Source organism: Podarcis melisellensis (assembly GCF_964234715.1).
Source record: "Podarcis melisellensis genome assembly, chromosome: 8".
NCBI lineage: Eukaryota > Metazoa > Chordata > Lepidosauria > Squamata > Lacertidae > Podarcis > Podarcis melisellensis.
In genome coordinates this window covers 55,207,394-55,226,214 of record NC_138540.1, presented here as the reverse complement: position 1 = coordinate 55,226,214, position 18,821 = coordinate 55,207,394, and the positions used below count along the sequence as shown (strand labels likewise).

At 46.7% G+C, this 18,821-nt stretch overlaps 1 protein-coding gene across 5 annotated transcripts in view; it reads left to right on the top strand.

Annotated features, from left to right (window-relative positions):
- PDPR (pyruvate dehydrogenase phosphatase regulatory subunit) overlaps positions 1-18,821 on the top strand; it is a 32,206-nt gene that overhangs the window by 5,428 nt on the left and 7,957 nt on the right. For 4 of the 5 annotated variants that reach the window (XM_081922783.1, XM_081922781.1, XM_081922782.1 and 1 more), the window contains exons 5-17: positions 168-301; positions 490-571; positions 1,030-1,193; positions 3,887-4,008; positions 6,445-6,562; positions 7,146-7,295; positions 7,700-7,892; positions 8,581-8,705; positions 8,842-8,997; positions 9,091-9,224; positions 10,110-10,258; positions 11,265-11,377; positions 12,498-12,592. In XM_081922783.1, coding sequence (XP_081778909.1) covers positions 168-301; positions 490-571; positions 1,030-1,193; positions 3,887-4,008; positions 6,445-6,562; positions 7,146-7,295; positions 7,700-7,892; positions 8,581-8,705; positions 8,842-8,997; positions 9,091-9,224; positions 10,110-10,258; positions 11,265-11,377; positions 12,498-12,592 — 1,735 coding nt within the window. Of the gene's footprint in view, positions 1-167; positions 302-489; positions 572-1,029; positions 1,194-3,886; positions 4,009-6,444; positions 6,563-7,145; positions 7,296-7,699; positions 7,893-8,580; positions 8,706-8,841; positions 8,998-9,090; positions 9,225-10,109; positions 10,259-11,264; positions 11,378-12,497; positions 12,593-18,821 lie in introns of those variants that run through there. The other variant, XM_081922784.1, reaches the window with a different exon arrangement.

Here is an 18,821-nt window from a genome sequence, read left to right as displayed (position 1 = left end):
ACCAGGAGTGCCAACCACACTTAGCTGGTGGGCCAATTGGCCTGACTCTGGGTATGGCAGCTCCATGCTTTCTTAGGGAGCCCTCTGCCACTGACTCATGACCTCTCCTCTTGGGCCAAACAAGCTTCCAGAGTCCCCACAGACCCTCCTGGGTTTCCCTCTTTCAGGCTAGCTGCTGGTTCCACAAGATTTTGTGCGGGCATCGTAAGCACAGCGCGGCACCTGTCCATTGAGCTAAAGATGGCTGACTACTCCAACAAGCTGTATCAGCAACTCGAGCAAGAGACTGGGGTAAAAACGGGTAAGGAGGGGTCACCTCACTGAGCTTTGTGGCTGAGCAGGGGGTGGGGGAGTCAAACACAAAGCAATTCGCCATCCTGGCATTCTCCAGAAGGGTTGCAGATATTAGCCACCATTTGCACCCATCTGAAATGAACCCTTTCTGGGGCTTTCCTGTACCCTGACAGAGGGTGCCTGTACTTGTTCCAGGTTACGTGAGGACTGGCTCTATCTCTCTAGCTCAGACGCAAGACCGGCTGATCTCCCTGAAGCGCATAGCCTCACGGCTCAAGTAAGTGTAAGAGGAACGAGGAGGAGGAGCACCAGGCATGTGCCAGCCTTTCTGGAGTAACTTGTAATCAGGGCCTGGCCAGTTGGTGCTGGTCTATGTGACAGAGCCTTTTCAGTGGTAGTTCCCTGGTTGTGGAATGCCTTCCCTAGCAAAGGTGCTTCTCCTCTGTCATTATTAACTTTAAGGAGGAATTTGAAAACATTCCTGTTTCCCAAGGCTTCTGGTGGCTGAAGAACGCTGTTCAGGCACCTCATATCATTGGATGAAGGAATGTTTTTAACTGCTTTTAGAATGTTTTTTTAAAACTGTAACTGATTTTCAGTGTTTTTAATGGTAATTGTCTTTAAAATATTTGCTTTCTTTGCCACCCTGGGCTCCTTGGGGAAGGAAGAGTGGGATGTAAATTCAATAAATATAAATAATAGTGACTGGCCTTTGCTGTGTGTTTTCTCCAACAGGGTCATGGGGATCCCATGTGAGCTCATCCCGCCCAAGAGAGTGACGCAGCTCCACCCGCTTCTCAACATCCACGACTTGGTGGGGGCCATGTACCTCCCAGAGGATGCTGTCATTTCATCAGCCGATGTGAGCCTCGCCTTGGCCAGCGCTGCCTCTTTGAATGGTATGGCCCAGCCATGTCTTTTTGTCAGCAAACCTCATTGTGTGAGAGACATTGCTGATTTTTCGGCTGCTTACTAATTTGCAAAGTAGATTACACCCTTTAGTACAGCCTTCCCCAACCTGGTGTCTTCCAGATATTTTGGACTACAGCTGATGGGAGTTGTAGTCCAAAATATCTGAAGGGGAATTGGTTGGTGACGGGTGCTTTAATGTGTATTCCCTCGCAGGCATCCTGTATGGAAGCCTTCCCCGACCATGTTGTGGACCAAATCCATGCTGGCTATAGCAGATATGAGTTGTAGTCCAAAACCACTGGAGGGCAGCAGAATTGGGGGAAAGTGCTATGTGAAGTAGGTGTCTGCTCCCATTTTTCTGAAGGGAGAACTGAGACTGAGGGCTGAACTACATGTAACTAAGAACTAAGGCTGCTGCAGAAACTGACAAGGTCCTCCCTCTCACATCTCAAGAGGAGGAGCTGCAGTTCAGAAGCAGAGCTCATGTTTTGCATGCAGAAGGTCCCAGGTTCAATCCCTGACATCTTCAGGAGGACTGAGAAATCCTGGAAAGCCACTGCCTGCCAGTGCAGACAAGAACAAGCTGCTAGGTATATCAAAGGGCCGACTCTGTATAAGGCAGCTTCCTGTGTTCCTGGAAAATGGGCCTTCATAACAACATCAGCTCAAGTTGAGCTACACAGTGCAGAGGCCGAGGGGAGAGCTCAACATGGAACTGCTCCTTTGGGTTGTATGTGTCAGCATCGCCCTTGAGCCAGTACCACCAACTGGACTCATACACTTCAGCCCCGACTGGGCTAGGCGAGCTGGGTAGCACTTCCAGAGACCACCTTCTGGACAGGAACAGGTCAAAGTGCTGTGGACTCACAGCTTAGAGTTGTGAGCACCGGATTCACTTCCACAAGTAGACAGTCGTCACACAGCAGAGTATAGCAGAGTCTAGCAGAGTATATAAACGACTTGGAGAGCAGCTCTGTAGAATAACTTCTTTATTCTATCTACAACTATCATAAAAACTATATACAGAGCTTAATGAGGCCTAAGCATAAATGAATGCTGCACTACACTGAGTGTCGGCAGCTGCTCTTAGCAGCAACCTTATCTATACACACGAACTCTATAACACTCAGTCTCTCTCTCTCTCCGACACACTGACTGACTGACTCTTTGATGTGGTGCTGGGGCAGAATAAGTAGAGAGCAGACCACTGCTCCTCCTCTCTGGAGAGTCAGCAGAGATCATCAGGAGATTCTTGGATATGGGAGGGGTGAAATCTCCTCAGTATCACTCTGCTCTTTGTAGCACATATCTCAGTTTTAAGGCTGCCATCCTACACAACCCTTGCCTGGTGTGCAAGTCTCACTGAATTCAACAGGGCTGCTGTGTAAACACATAGGAACTGTTTGCAAGAAAGAGTGACTTGCCACTAGCCACACAGAGAGCTTTCCCGCCCACTGTGTCACACTTACTTTCAGCTTGTGTGAATGCTCTTGCTTGGTCTACTCTTCCATCCTGCTAGAATCCTCATGGTCCACTGGAACATGTTAAATGTGCAAAGCAAAGTTGTATCCTTCGGAGCTCTTCCACAGTGGAGGCATGATTAACCTGCTTGGAACATACCCATGAAGCTGCCTTGTGTCAGTTTGGACCATTGCTCTGTGCCGCATAGGATCATTTCTTGCCATAGGAAGGCACAACCTTGTGCCATCTTAAAGTGCTGGCCAACAATTTATACAGTGTGTTTTCCACAACTGTTTGTGGTTCACGTTTAAAAGTACAGTAGTTCAATAATGATACCTTATAAAAAGTATATTACCACTACAAATGTAGCACAACCCTCCCATCAATTACCAGTTCATTTAACATATTTCAACATTTAAGTGAACATAAATCTCACTAGTAGGTCAAGTAAAAATAACCAATAATTTCACATCCAAAAGTTGCCCGAAAGTTGCTGGTTAGTACCTAGGAACCCCCATCTCCCAGGCCTTTATACCACAAGTCCAAAAGGCCAGAAACTTCCCTTGGCCTTGAAGTAGTTGGCCATGCTGTCTGGGACTGGTGGGAGCTGTACTCCCAGCACCTCTGCATGGCACCAGGTTGCCTATCCCATGTCTGCTCTGACCTATAGCAGCTCCCCAGCCAACTGGGGTCCTTTTGAACATGCCAGAGATTGAATGTGAAAACAAAGCAAGTGCTTGAGCTATGGTCAAGTTTAAAAACCCTCCTCCTCTAAGGACATATGAAGTTGGCTTTTTTTGAGTCAGAGCAACGTCAACCAAATCCAGTGTTCTTTACAAGAATCCTCCCAGAAATTGACCAGTGGTCCAATGTCGGCACTCTGCTCTGCCTTCTGCCCACCCCCTGCTTTAGTGCCATCTGTGTTGCGCTGATTGCTTCTGGGGTACAGCAGTCTGCTGCTTAATTTCTCAGCTCATCTGTGAGCATGCTGGCCTAATTGAGACTCTTGATTTGTGCTTCCTGTAGCGATTCCACTTTGGCCAGGGCCAGGCAGGGGGCAAGAGAGGTGACAGGTCCAATGGACCTACTCTGCAAGCAGCTTTTCTTTGGAGCAGGGAGCAATTGGAGGGGGTTGGACTAGATGACCCTTTAAGTCTCTTCCAACTCTATAGTTCTATGATTCTAATTTTTGTCTTCCTTTTCCGCTTTCTCCGCCCAGGTGCCCAGATCCATGAGCGGACAAGTGTTATCCACGTCTTGTGCCAAAAGGGTTGTGTGGCTGGAGTGGAGACTGACAGAGGGATGATCGAGTGCCAGTATTTTGTTAACTGTGCTGGGCAGGTCAGGTGCCAATTGTTTTGTGTGGCTGCCGTTGTCAGCGTATGTGTGCATTGAGTCAACAACTGCTGTGAATGAACTCAGATTTCTCCTGATGCTTCTTTTTCAAGAGGTTCTGGAGAATACTTTCCAAATTAGCAAAACGTTCTCTCAAAAAGGCAAGCCTTTTGTGCTGGCACACACACACACACACACACACCCTCACACACACCCCCCTCAGGCTTACAGGTTAGAAAATGGTTATTGTCGGGTGTTTCCTTTCATGCTGCACCACATGTCTAGTCTGAACTGAGTCAGGGCAAACCTGGCTTCCTATGCTGACTGCATGGCTGTGGGATTGGGAGGGAAGGATCCTGTACTCCCAAGTTGGGTATGTCATAAGTATATGTAGTCAGTTCTTACCATTGGAATTGTGAGCTGCAGAATCAGCTACCGTATTTTTCGCTCCATTGGACGCACCCGACCATAGGGCGCATCTAGTTTTTAGAGGAGGAAAGCAAGGAAAAAATATTCTGAATCAAATGTTGTATAAACTACTGTATTTAATAAACAACCGGTATATCAGAATCACATTACAGCCATGTAAAGTGAACAGCAGTCAACAATGGCATTAAGAACCATCATCACTGTCATTAACAAATGAAGAGAGACTTTAAGGTTTGAGTACTCTTCTCGTCTTCTGTGAACCCCAAGAACTCATCACTGCTAGAGTCAGAATTTATGAAGCTCAGTTGCTCACAGTCACTGACATCACTTTCTTCGCTATCTTCATGTAAAATACCATCTTCGTACCCATCCAAAGCATTGCTAATGCCACATTTTTTCCTCTCAATCCTCTTCTTCCCCTCTCTCAGCGAACAGCCTGCCAGCTGCTTGCAAACATTCCCTTTACTTGAATTACAGTCAAGAAACAGCCAAGCAGAGCTTCTCAGCGGCAGGCTTGGGAGGCTTTCCTTTTCCCCACTTTTTTCTCCCCCCCCCCAAGCAGAACAGTCCCCTTTTCCAGCCTCCTCCTCTCCATCCCTTTCACCCAAACTCCTCAGGGGACGTCTACAATTTCTCCCCTTCACTGCTCCCTCTCCTTTGCCCTCTACCATGACTCTCCACTCATGGCAGCCTATGGTACCTCATCTCCCTTCACCCAGCTTCTTGGTCCCCCTCCTCTCCGTCCTCTTCCTCCCCTCTCTCAGTGAACAGCCTGCCCGCTGCTCCAAACCTTGAGGGGAAGGGCAGGCTGCTGGCAGAGCAGCACCCCCCACCCCCATTCAGCAGCCCAAGAGTGTGGGGCATGGGCGCACAGCCTGCCCACTGCTCCAAACCTTGAGGGGAAGGGCAGGCTGCTGGCAGAGCAGCGCCCCCACCCACATTCAGCAGCCAAAGATTGTGGGGCATGGGCGCACAGCCTGCCCACTGCTCCAAACCTTGAGGGGAAGGGCAGGCTGCTGGCAGAGCAGCACCCCCACCCCTATTCAGCAGCCCAGGAGTGTGGGGCATGGGCGCACAGCCTGCCCGCTGCTCCAAACCTTGAGGGGAAGGGCAGGCTGCTGGCAGAGCAGCACCCCCCACCCCCATTCAGCAGCCCAGGAGTGTGGGGCATGGGCGCACAGCCTGCCCACTGCTCCAAACCTTGAGGGGAAGGGCAGGCTGTTGGCAGAGCAGCACCCCCCAACCCCATTCAGCAGCCCAGAAGCGCGGGGGATGGGCGCACAGCCCTCCCCTTGCTCCAAAGCTTCCCGGGGCTGCAAAGGGAAGCCGAGGCTGCCGGCAGACAAGTGAGGCTCTCCCCACCTCCCCCATTCAACAGCCCAGGAGTGCGGGGGATGGGCGCACAGCCCTCCCCTTGCTCCAAACCTTCCCGGGGCTGCAGAGAGAAGCCGAGGCTGCCGGCAGGAGAGCGCGGCTCCCCCACCCCCGCCCCCATTCAGCAGCCCAGGAGTGCGGGGCATGGGCGCACAGCCCTCCCCTTGCTCCAAACCTTCCCGGGGCTGCAGGGGGAAGCCGAGGCTGCCGGCAGGGGAGCGCGGCTCCACCACCACTACCAAAGACCAGTCCAAGAGTGTGCCGCACTCGGCAATTTGGCTCCAGGGACCACACATTCGCTCCATAGGACGCACAGACATTTTCCCTTACTTTTTAAAAGTAAAAAAGTGCGTCCAATGGTGCGAAAAATACGGTAATTAAGTTAATGGTGAATGATTTATTTTGCCTCTAGTTGTAGAGAAGGGCAAGAAGCTATAAGGCACTAGTGCCAGCCTTTGCCAAGCGGGTGCCCTCTAGATGTTTGCGCAGGATCTCCTTGCCCCCTCTCATCCGGCACCTTTTCTGTCTCGCTTCCCTACCCCCTTCCCTGCAGTGATACCTGGCATATGATCCCATTAAGCTACACAGTCGTGCAACCTGCCTTCCGCTTGAGCGCTAACTTCCCTGCCTTCATTTCAGTGGGCTTATGAGCTGGGCCTTTCCAACGAGGAACCGGTCAGCATCCCTCTGCACGCCTGTGAGCACTTCTACCTCCTGACCCGGCCCTTGAAGACGCCGCTGGAGAGCAGCACGCCAAGTAAGGACCCTCCCTCTGACCCTTTCATGGACACCTTTGCTTTCCCTGTAGGCACTCATGGTCATTGCTCAGTTGCAGTTCACAAATTCTGGATGCAGGACAGGGAGGGGGTGGTCTGGGAAAGGCCTTTGGCTGAGACAGAAGAGAGCCCAAGTCACCCAGCCAGCAGGGTGGAGGAAGTTTTCAGGGCTGGTTGGGATGCCACATTCAGCTAAAGCATTGGTTTTGATAGCCCCTTGCAAACAGCCTGCCTTGTTCTAGCTGCTGTTCTTAACCTGAAGCAGCACTTTAGCTAATGGGGCCTGCTGCTGCGCCGCCAGAGCACGATTTCTGTTCTCATCCTGAAGCAAAGTTCTTAACCTGAGGTACTATTTCTGGGTTAGCAGAGTCTGTAGCCTGAAGCGTATGTAACCCTGAGGTACCACTGTATTTATAAAAGCCCAAGAATCAATGCAAGGTCGACTGTGCCTCCCCAAAGCAGGCAGGGTCTCTAGCTTGCTTCCCTGACTGAGCTTGCAGGGAGCCTTCTGCCCTCATGCAAACAACCACTTCTTTCCCTTCCTGTTACCCCCACTCCCCATAGCTATTGTGGACCCTGATGGGAGGATCTACATCCGCAGCTGGCAGGGGGGCATCCTTTCAGGCGGCTTTGAGAAGAACCCCAAGCCGATCTTCACGGAGGGCCGGAACCAGCTGGAGATACAGAACCTGCAAGAGGACTGGGATCACTTTGGTACGTTGGGTGGACCAGGATAGGGGGGGTGTCCCCAAGCCCTCCAGATGCACCTTTCCTAGTATGAGACATGTTGGCTTGAGCAAAGCATTGTGTGAGTGAGTGAGTGCCTGGCTTGGTGAGTGACACCTGCACTTCCTCTTTGCTTTTAGAGTTAGTTTATAAAGTTCTCCTCCCTTTCCCTGCCTTGGCTGGCCCACTCTGGGCACATTGTTGATTGGTGCTGTGAGCATAAAGCTTTATTCTGGGCTCTCAACAAGTGCTACAAGCAACAGAGTCAACATCTGTGGGCTACTGTGTTTGTAACTTTCTTGATGGTGATGGGGTGGGGGCAATGAGGGTTTGGGTATGCTGCCCATCCCTCCAAATAGTGATTGTTTGTTCTGTCTCATCTTGGGGAGTAGAGCCACTTCTGAGTGCCCTTCTGCGGAGGATGCCAGATCTGGAGGCTCTGGAGATCGTGCAGCTGGTGAATTGCCCAGAATCCTTCACTCCAGACATGCGGTGCATCATGGGAGAGTCGCCCAATGTGCAGGGCTACTTTGTCCTGGCAGGGATGAACTCGGCTGGCACGTCTTTTGGTGGAGGAGCAGGCAAGTAAGTGGCTCACCCCTCTCTGCATGGGAGAGGCAGAGGGCCAGGGATGAGGGCACCGCTTATAGAACTCTATACACACCAGCTTCCTGTAGGTGCATTTAAAGTCTGTGTGCTGCTTCTCTAAGGCAAAGCTATGCCAGGGCCCTGCAGTTTCCAGCAGAAGGGGCTGCTCAGCTGCTCCTTGTCTGCTGCTAGTTTCTGCGCATGTTGGCACATCCCTCTCTGTCCTCCATCTGGGCAACTGCAAGGCATTATCAGAGTTCAAGGGCACATCTCAAGCCAGGCAAAAAGATTCAAGGAGGTGCAAAGCAGGTGCAGTAAGGGCTGTAGCTGGTAATGGGATATGGTCGGGGAGGAGACTTGGGGGCCAGATAGGGAGTTTTTTGAGGGCTGCATTTGGCCCCCAGGCTTGAGGTTCCCAATCCTTGAGCTAATGGATGTTCCTTGCGACATCCAGAGTTGCTGTGACCTTTCTGGTTTGGGCAAAGGGATTTTGTGTTTTGCTCTCGCTTGAGCAAGGAGGGATTGCAGGCAATAATATGTCCCCACTGTAGCTCTATCTCCTACTGTATTATCTCTGGGTGTAATTACCGCCCCCCCCCCACCCTGCCACAAGCACAGTCTGTTAACTGTCTGCTCTCCTGCACTATTTAACCTTCTGTGCCTGCTTGTCTCCCTCCTTGGCCAGGTACATGGCTGAATGGATGGTGAACGGCTACCCCTCTGACAACGTGTGGCCCCTGGACCTGAAGCGCTTTGGGGCTCTGCAGAGCAGCCGCACCTTCCTCCGCCACCGCGTCATGGAAGTGATGCGTAAGTAGTCTGCGACTGGACTCGCTTGCGCCCCACGTTAAATCAGGGCTGTGTAGGGTGTTCTTTCTGGACTAGGAAGGTGATGGATTTGTGTCCCTTCCAGCGCTTTGATTCTGTGATTCTGTGGCCCCTCCAGCCCTGATTTATGACCTGAAAGTTCCCCGCTGGGATTTCCAGACCGGCAGGCAGCTGCGCACGTCACCCCTCTATGACCGGCTGGACGCACAAGGAGCCAGGTGGATGGAGAAGCACGGCTTTGAGAGGGCCAAGTACTTTGTGCCGCCTGGGAAAGGTGAGAGCACTGTCCTTCTGTACGCAGCCCCTGGAGAATGGGGTGCCAGCATCTTGTTGTTTTGACCCAAGTCTTGTGGTTCCTCATCTTCAGACTTGCTGGCCCTGGATCAGAGCAAGACCTTCTACAAGCCAGACTGGTTTGACATTGTGGGGGCAGAGGTCAAGTGCTGCAAGGAAGCCGTCTGCGTCATTGACATGTCCTCGTTCACCAAGTTTGAAATAAGTGTAAGTGTGGTTGTGAGAGGGATGTGGACCAGCACTGTGGGCCTGGCATCTGCTTCTGTAGCTTGCTTGGGTGTCTAGAAACCCCCAAAGTTTGTTCAGTTGATACAGAGCTGTCGTTATTTTATAAAAAGCAACTTTTGGCTGAACCATACAGATGAAAATGGCAACAGCAATTAAACACTCTTAGGCAGACCAAAGCCTTTATGGCAAGAATGGGGCAGCTGTGGCCCTCCAGATATTTTTGGGCTACAACTCCTATCATCATCTTTCTGACCACTGGCTGTGCAGATGGGAGTTGGAGTTTAGCCACATCTGGAGGACCACATTTAACCCAGCCCTGCCTTAAAAGGCTTACGGGAATAAATAAAACTATTGTGGAGAGGCACTAAGAGAGACCCCTGATAGGACCATTCCAGAGGGTGGGTGCTGCCGTGGAGAAAGGTCTTCCTCCATGTATCAGCCAGAACTTGCAAGATGGACATTTTGTGAACTTTGGCACTGAGCTTTTCCTCAATGCTTCTGATCTTCTAAGCCTTTATGATTCAAGCTGTATCTCTCCAGGCAGCTGGAATGAATCTTACGGAGAGAAATGCACTTTGGTTTGGAGAGGGCTCAGGCTGTAAGCAAGCAAAGGGTTGCCCATGTAATGTTCATAGCTATTAAAGCCTGGAAACTTGCCTTTTTGTGTGTTTTTAGGAAGGTGAGTTTTGTGGCAAGGCATTAACTAAAGTAGCAAAGTGGCTAAGAAATGCATACACTGAGGAATGCGGGCATCTCAAGGTTCTTATGTCAGGAGCTGAAAGCCATTTCAAAAAGGGATGGACAAATCCTGCTTCTGCTGCTGTCTCTGATTTCTTTCTCCTCTCCCACCTCCCCATGCTGCAGTCCACAGGGGACCAGGCCCTGGATGTCTTGCAGTATCTCTTCTCCAATGACCTGGATGTGCCAGTGGGGCACATAGTGCACACAGGAATGCTCAATCACAATGGAGGATACGAGAACGACTGCAGCATCGTCCGCCTAAACAAGCGCAGGTAAGCTTATTCGGACTCATCCTTTTGCCTGCTCTTGCTTCTGCCTTCCTGCTTTGAAGACTCACCTTCCACATTACGCAATGCTTCTGTTAGTGCTGTGCCTAGAAGAAGAGGATACGAGAAGAGCAGATCTTCCCAGGTTTTATTTGGAGGGGGGATACATTATGTTTTGTGAAGGAGGGCTTCCTTTATTCTGTCCTGAATATACAGCGAGTCAGTTTCATGACAGACACAAGAAATTGCTACTTTATATTCTCCCCCCATTGAAGTGTTACGTTCACCATCTAGATCCTTTGTTTATATTTCTGTGGAAGTCCCATTGGCCCCCAACCAGCCTGGCCATTGGTCAGGGATAATTGAAATTGTAGTCCAGTAACAGGTGGAAGCCCAAAGGCTGCCCGTCCCTACTCTAGAGTCTTATCTTCCACAGATTATTATTTTTAATGTATCTATATCTCACCTTCAAGAAGCTCAAGGTGGTGTACCTGGTTCTAGTCTTTAATTTGCTTCTCAAATGAAGGGCTGAATTGAGCAAAGTGCTACAGGCTTGCCTTTGAGTTTGGTAAATATTTGGCCTGCATTCAGGGAAGCTTCTGATGCCAAATTTCACTGCCTGGGAGGCTGGTGGTCTCATTCTTCAAGCCAAGACAGGGCCCTCAAAGTTGCAGGAAAACCATTTGGATTATAGGATGTGAATTGTTGGTTCCCATTAGTTATGGGAATACTTTGGGCTCCAGTGCCTCTGCAGCTCAGGTACAGCTTTGTATGCTTCAAGGGGCACCTTTCAGGGCCATGTTGGAGGATGGAACGCCTCCCAGGTTGAATAAAGTTGCAAGAACCTGAGAGCCTGGACTCAGTGATTATCCACCCCAGGAGAGTCGCAAATCCCAACAGGCTTTGCTTCAAGCCCTCTGTGGATGTGGACGTGTCCCCCATGCCACAATACCTCCCCACTACCTGGCCCCTGCCTTGTGCTTAACCTTCTCCATTGTGCTTTGCATTCCAGCTTCTTCATGATTTCCCCCACAGACCAGCAAGTCCATTGCTGGTCCTGGTTGAAGAAGCACATGCCTGTTGACAGCAACCTGTTCTTGGAAGACGTAACCTGGAAGTACACAGGTGAGGCAGGAGGGAATATTGTGCCTGCAGGTGCTGGCACAGCTGGAGCGGCTGCAGATGCTCCTTCAGCAAGAAGTCGTGTTTTCAGTTGCTCTGGAGTCCCATGCTGGCTGCAATCCAAAACAAAGGGAGGGCAGCTGGTTGGGGAAAGTTGCTGTAAAAATATGAATGTGGCAAATAGGTTTTTGCAAATGTATTATCCAGATATTCTCACAGGCGATGTGGGTTTGGTTGTGGCTCTCTGTTGGCATCTGATCAGTGACAGACCCAAGCTTGGTGCTATGTAGTGTGGGAAACGCTCCCTGGGCTTATATGCGAAGTTCATTTTGAAATATAGGCTCCCATTTCACATCTTCTCTTAGAATCCTCTACCTCTTAGAAAATGATTTACCCCTTGCTTTCACTACTGAGGGTGGAACTATGCTCTCACATGGTGCCACCATCAAAAAGGCAGCCCCGTGTTTCTCCACATCCCCCTATCATTGGTTGCCCACCACAGTTGCACACCACAGTTATGTCATGGCAAGGGTGCCTGAAGAGAGGGGAGGGTGGCTGTGGTTGAACTTGGTATGGGGTTTCCATCTTCAGTTGCAGTGCCATGTCAAGATTAGCGTGCAATTCCTCTGGTAGCAAAGCTAGGTTTGTGGTCACCAGATGGGGGCGCTTTAGTGCTAGTGTTATTGAGCCGCCCTGCTTTAAATGAGTCAAACATAAATCCTTGGTTGTTCCTCGGATCCACGGATGCGTTTTTTTTCCATACACAGTGTCGGGCAGGGGTGGGAAACTTGTGCCTCTCTAGATGTTGTTGGAGCCCAGCTCCCATCATCCCTGACCATTGGACTTGGATGGTGGGGGTTAGTGGGAGCTGGAGGGCCACTGTTTCTGAAGCACTCCTTTGGAGTTTCACAGTCCATCTGTACATCCCTCCCTGGGCTTCGCTTTCTGCAGCAGAACTTGATTTCATGCCTACTGTTATTTCCAAACCATCTTCCTCCTCTGTCAACTATGGTCCTGAGCTGTGCCCAGGAAATCTGAGGTGTGGAGTTGACTTGGGTGGGACCTTCCCTTTCATTCTTCAGATTGCTCAGAGGTAGAAACCCTTGTGCTTTTCTCTACCCAGCATTGAATCTGATTGGCCCACGTGCTGTGGACGTCCTGTCAGAGCTGTCCTATGCTCCAATGACCCCAGAGCACTTTCCATCCCTCTTTTGCAAGGTATGTCACATGTTTTTCAGTTTGTTTTAGAAATCTGCTTACTCCTCATGCAAAGGAACCGGTTCACACAATGGCCTGGTTCACACACTGTACTAAGGTGTGGTTTGTTTAACATGAGTTAGCCAGGAGTTGTCCCACAATCCAACAAAGCATGGCTTGTTAAAGCTTGGTTTGTTTTTAGACTTCTCCTGCATTGTGCCTTTTTAGTTTGGTCAGAGTGGCCAGTCAAACTACAGTAGAGGAAAGGTGCTGGATTAGCATGTTAATACCAAGCTGTAGTTAAAACAAACCAAGGTTCACAAGCCAACAACAAACAATGACTCTAGCTGCTGGGCATCATTCACACACAACACTAAGCTGTGGTTTAATAAGCCATAGTTTATTAAAATGTTGTGGAACATTATTTGTAAACTCAGAGGTCCTGTTTTGTGTATCTCTCTGCCTCTGCCCTCAGGTTTGTTACCTAAGACCACACATAAGGCAGAATGGCTGGGGTCGTGTTAATGTTGTGTCTCAAAGCGGCTTTATGTGATGCTCTGGTTTTCAAACTGTTCTGGAGAAGCCTTGCTTTCTCCCAGCTTTTTATGGATTTGTGATGTTGTCAGGGTTTCCAAGATTGTTGTTGTTCATTGCCTGCCCTTCTCCCTAAGGTCCCAGGTCAGGTTACAACATTAAAATACAATATTAAGATTGCTGCTGGGCATACTCTTGGTTTGCATGGGGTGGTGATGAGTCCAAGCAGTTCTAGACAGTGCCTTGTGCAACCCGAGAGTATGTCATTGAATTCAGCATACAATCTGTGGTGCAAACATGGGGGCAGGGCTTCACTCAAAATTGGAAGAAGGCTCCTTAAAGATAGGGCACTTTGTAGACTGATGTCTTTGTGGCAGGCCTCATACAGAGTTCAAGTCTTGGCCAATTTGCAGGGCACAGGTTGTGCGTTTACCAGGCAAAGTGTCCTGCCATGTCTTTGTCTTGCTGAATATTGCAATGATTACTTTGTAGGGTGTTTCTTGCCTGTTCTGTAGCAGTTCTCATATCAGAGAATATCTGTGGGTTGAGGACAGGGGTGGATGCATTTATGAAGGGTGCCTTAATTATTCTCTTTTTTTTTTAAAAAAATATTTTTATTAGTTTTTACACATATTAATAACAATACAAAACAAACACAAACATCATAAACAGACAACAAAAATTGACTTCCCCATGCCTTCCCTTCGCCACATCCTTATTTTACCATTTTTTCGAGCAACTCATCGATCAGTCTTTGATTAAGTCCCTTTTGGATTTCCTTAAAATTTAAGATTTACAGCTGTAGTTCTTTGTTTCCTACCCCTTAACATCTTATCAGTCCACAATTTTGCAGTAATTTTTTAGATATACTTTAAATTTCCCCCAGTCCTCCTCCACTGTCTCTTTCCTCTGGTCACGGATTCTGCCGGTCATCTCTGCCAGTCCCATATATTCGATCACCTTCGATTTCCATTCTTCCAGAGTAGGTAATTCTTGCATCTTCCAATACTTTGCCAACAGGATTCTTGCTGCTGTAGTTGCATACATAAAAAATGTCTTATCCTTCTTTGATACCAGTTGGCCGACCATGCCCAAGAGAAAAGCCTCCGGTTTCTTTACAAATGTCCACTTAAGGACTTTCTTAATTTCGTTATAAATCATTTCCCAGTAGGCCTTAATCTTTGGGCAGGTCCACCAAAGATGGTAAAAGGTACCTTCAGCCTCATTACATTTCCAACATTTGTTATTGGGCAAATGGTAAATCTTTGCAAGTTTGACTGGGGTCATGTACCACCTATAGATCATTTTCATTATATTCTCTTTCAGGGCATTACATGCCGTAAATTTAACACCGGTGGTCCATAACTGTTCCCAGTCGTCAAACATAATGTCATGACCAATATCCTGTGCCCATTTAATCATAGCTGATTTCACTGTTTCATCCTGTGTATTCCATTTCAGCAGCAAATTATACATTTTAGATAGGTTTTTAGTATTGGATTCTAGCAATTCTGTTTCTAACTTCGACCTCTCCTTCTGAAAACCAAGTTTCCTGTCCTGCTTAAACACCTCATTTATCTGACGGTAGTGTAGCCAGTCTCGAACTTTATGCTTTAGCTTCTCAAAACTTTGTAGCTTCAGTCTTTCACCATCATATTCTAAAATTTCACAGTACTTAGGCCAATTAGAGTCCATATTAATTTTTTTCACTGCTTTCGCTTCCATTGGTGACAACCACCTGGGGGTTTTACTTTCCAATAAATCCTTATATCTATCCCAAACATTGTACAATGCTTTCCTGACAATATGGTTCTTAAAACTTTTATACACCTTTACCTTGTCATACCACAAATATGCATGCCAACCAAAACTATTGTCATATCCTTCCAGATCAAGAATGTCTGTGTCTTCAAGAAGTAGCCATTGCTTCAACCAGCAAAAAGCTGCTGATTCATAATAAAGTCTTAAGTCTGGCAGGGCAAAGCCCCCTCTATCTTTTGCATCAGTTAAGATCTTAAATTTTATTCTGGGCTTTTTGCCCTGCCAGACAAATTTAGATATGTCTTTCTGCCACCTCTTGAAACAGTCCATTTTGTCTAGAATCTGCAACGTCTGAAATAAAAACAACATTCTTGGCAATACATTCATCTTGATAACAGCAATTCGGCCTAACAAGGAGAGTTTCAGCCTGGACCATATGTCTAGTTCTTTCTTAACTTCTGTCCAGCATTTTTCATAGTTGTCTTTAAATAGATTCACATTTTTTGATGCCAAGTTTACCCCCAGGTACTTAACCTTTTTTTCTATTTCCAACCCAGTTTCACTTTGAAACCTATCTTTTTCCTCTTTTGTTAGATTTTTTTCCAGCACCTTTGTTTTCTGTTTGTTCAATTTAAATCCTGCGACCTGGCCGAATATCTCCATTAATTCTAGAACTCTTTTGGTACTAGCTTCTGGCTGTTGCAGAGTTAGCACTAAATCATCTGCAAATGCCCTTAACTTATATTGTTTAGATCCGACCTGTATTCCTTTTACCAGCTGGTCCTTCCTAATCATGTTTAATAAAACCTCCAGGACCGATATAAACAGTAAAGGGGATATAGGGCATCCCTGTCGTGTGCCTTTCTCTATTGGTATTTCATCCATTACCACATTGTTCACAATTAGTTTCGCTCTTTGTTCAGAATATATTGCACCTATACCGTTTTCAAACCCTTGGCCTACCCCCATCCCATGGAGATTCTTCTTCATGAATTTCCAAGAAATGTTGTCAAAGGCCTTCTCCGCGTCCACAAAGATCAGAACTGCCTTTCTATTAATGTCCACCTCTAGCATCTCCAAAATGTCTATAATGTTCCTCACATTTTCTGACATATGTCTCCCTGGGAGAAAGCCTGTTTGGTTCTTATGAATCTCCTCCATCAAAACTCTCTTAAATCTTTTTGCTAAAACGTCTGCAAAAATTTTATAATCCATATTCAGAAGTGATATAGGGCGGTAGTTTTTAACTTGGTGTTTCTCAGTTTCTGTCTTCGGTATAAGTGAGATAAATGCATCTTTCCACGATTCGGGAGCCTTTTCCCCCTCTAATATCTGGTTGCATACTTCCTTCAATGGCTGTATTAGCCATTCTTTAAGATCTTTATAGTATTTTGCAGTCAAACCATCTGGTCCTGGTGATTTCCCCAATTTCATATTCTGGATGGCACCCTCTATTTCTTGTTCTGTAATTTTTTCATTCAAAATCCTTTTATTTTGCTCTGAAATCTTTGATAGTCCATATTTTTTAACAAAGTCTTCTATTTCTTGTTCATTTGTAGGCCCATGTGCATAAAGTTTTTTGAAGAACCTTTGAAAACAGTTGCTTATTTCATTTGGTTTGTTGATAATTTTCCCATCTATTTCCAGGGATGTCACCGTGTTTAACTTTTGCCTCTTTTTCAATTGCCATGACAGCAGTTTCCCACATTTATCTGCCGATTCAAATGTCCTTTGTCTCATTTGCTTTATCTTCCATTCTATTTCCTGATTCATCAGTTCCATATATTGCGTCTGGTGGTACTTTATTTCTCTTAAAATCTCATGAGACTTCGGTTTGGATCTCAATTTCTTTTCTCCTTCCTTTATCTGATTCAAAATCTTTTCCTTCCTCTCATTTTGTTTCTTCCTTTTTATAGAGTTTTGCTGAATTAGGAATCCCCGCATCACGGCCTTGCTTGCGTCCCATACTATTCTTTTTTCCACCTCCGTTCTCAAATTTATCTCAAAGTAATCCTTCAATATTTTTTGGGCCTTTTGGTAAATTTCTTCATCTCTAAATAGGGTGTCATTCATTCTCCATCTGAAGGTTCCAGCCGTTGTTAACTTCATTTCCATCTTGACTGCATTATGGTCGGAGCAGGTTTTTGTGCAGATTTCTGTTTTTTTCACTCTTGGTGCCAGACTGCTAGAAATCCAAATTTGATCAATTCTAGTCCAGGTCATTTTTGCTTCCGAGAAAAAGGTACCCTCTCTTTCCAGAGGGTTCCTAGTTCTCCAAATGTCAATCAAGTCCATGGTGTCAGTGAGTTCGAAAAAGGTCTTTGGTAGTCTCCCATCTTTAGATATTACTTGTCTTTGTGCCTTATCCATGTTTGTGGAGACCACTCCGTTGAAGTCTCCCATCATTATAATTTTAAAGTCCATAAAGTCCATTAAAGTCTCATGCAACTTCTTGAAGAACTCTGCCTTCCCCTCATTGGGTGCGTAAACTCCAACAATTAAGATCTTTTCTCCTTGAATTTGAATTTCTACTGCCAGGTATCTTCCTTCATCATCTTTGAAAATCATTTTTGGTTCCCATTTTTCCTTGGCATAAATCACCACCCCTCTTTTCTTGACTTTGTCCGAGGAAATAAATTCCAGTCCTAATCTCTTATTTATCAGAAGTTTCCTATGTATCCTGGCAATATGGGTTTCTTGCAAACAAATTATATCTAATTGTTCTTTCTTTAATATATGAAAAACTTGATCTCTTTTTCGGGGATGGTTTAGACCATTACAGTTCCAACTCAGAAGTTGCAGAGACATTTTTATTATTGGGTACTTTTCCCACCCACTGCTCCAAGTTCTTGTTCCTCGTCCGTCGGTGCTTGGTTCAATCCAAACGATAGGTTGGTAATGTCCAGTGTTCCCCCCTCTACAGTTCCTTTCTGAAAGTCCTCAAGATTCCTCTCCAAGAAGTGTTCTTTATCTTGAATTGTTTTTATTTTAATTTTCTTCCCTTTGAAGTTAAAGGACAATCCTTGTGGGAATTCCCACCTGAATTGAATGTTGTTTTGTTTTAAAATTCCGACTAAGTCTTTAAATTGTGATCTCACCTCCAAAAAGTATCTGGGAATATCTTTGAAGATCTGTATCTGGGAATTTTTGATAACCAATGCCTTCTGGAAATGTAGGTTCAATATTTTATCTCTCTCTTCCTTGGATCTAAAAGTTATTAAGCAATCCCTTGGCTTCTTGCCTTGCTTTCTTCCAATCCGGAAGGCTGTAGTTATTGTGAATTCCTCTTCCTCTTCTCCCAACTCTTCACTCCAAAATTCTTGAAACTTATCTGTAAGGAATTCCCCAAGCTTGTCCTCCTCCTCCTCAGGTACCAGTCTCAATTTCAAATTCTTGCCTTTCCTCTCGAGTTCCATAAGGGCCAGGGCTTCATCATGCTCATGTACCTTCCTTGCAATAGGGACAAATTTCCCTTTGGTTTCCTCGGCCGTGGTCCTCGCGTTTTCGGCTATTTTCCTCGTCTCTGCACTTTCTTGAATTAATCGATTTATAGAATCTGTATTAGTCGATATAATTGTCGTATTCAAATCCAGTCTTGTTGTCAATTCCGTCAGTTTTTTGGAATTCTCTGTAGATTGCCTAGTAAGCGATTCTAAAGATTCATTTATCTTGAGTAGAGCCTGTGTCATGGAATCCATTGATACCGTTGTTGTTCTGTCCTGTGTTGCTGTTGCTCCTGTCAAGGAGCCTCTTTTCTTTTGAGCCTGAGCCTGTTTTGCCTTTGATCTTGTTGATATTTCATCCAGTGGGCCGCTCATATCTCAAGGTCGTTCTCACAGGAACAGTTGCAGCTGGAAAATCCCACTGTTTATATCTCAATGCAACAGTCTCTCTTTTAAGCCTCTAGAGGGAGTACATTATATCCAACACGGAAACAAAGAAACAGGGAGAGAAA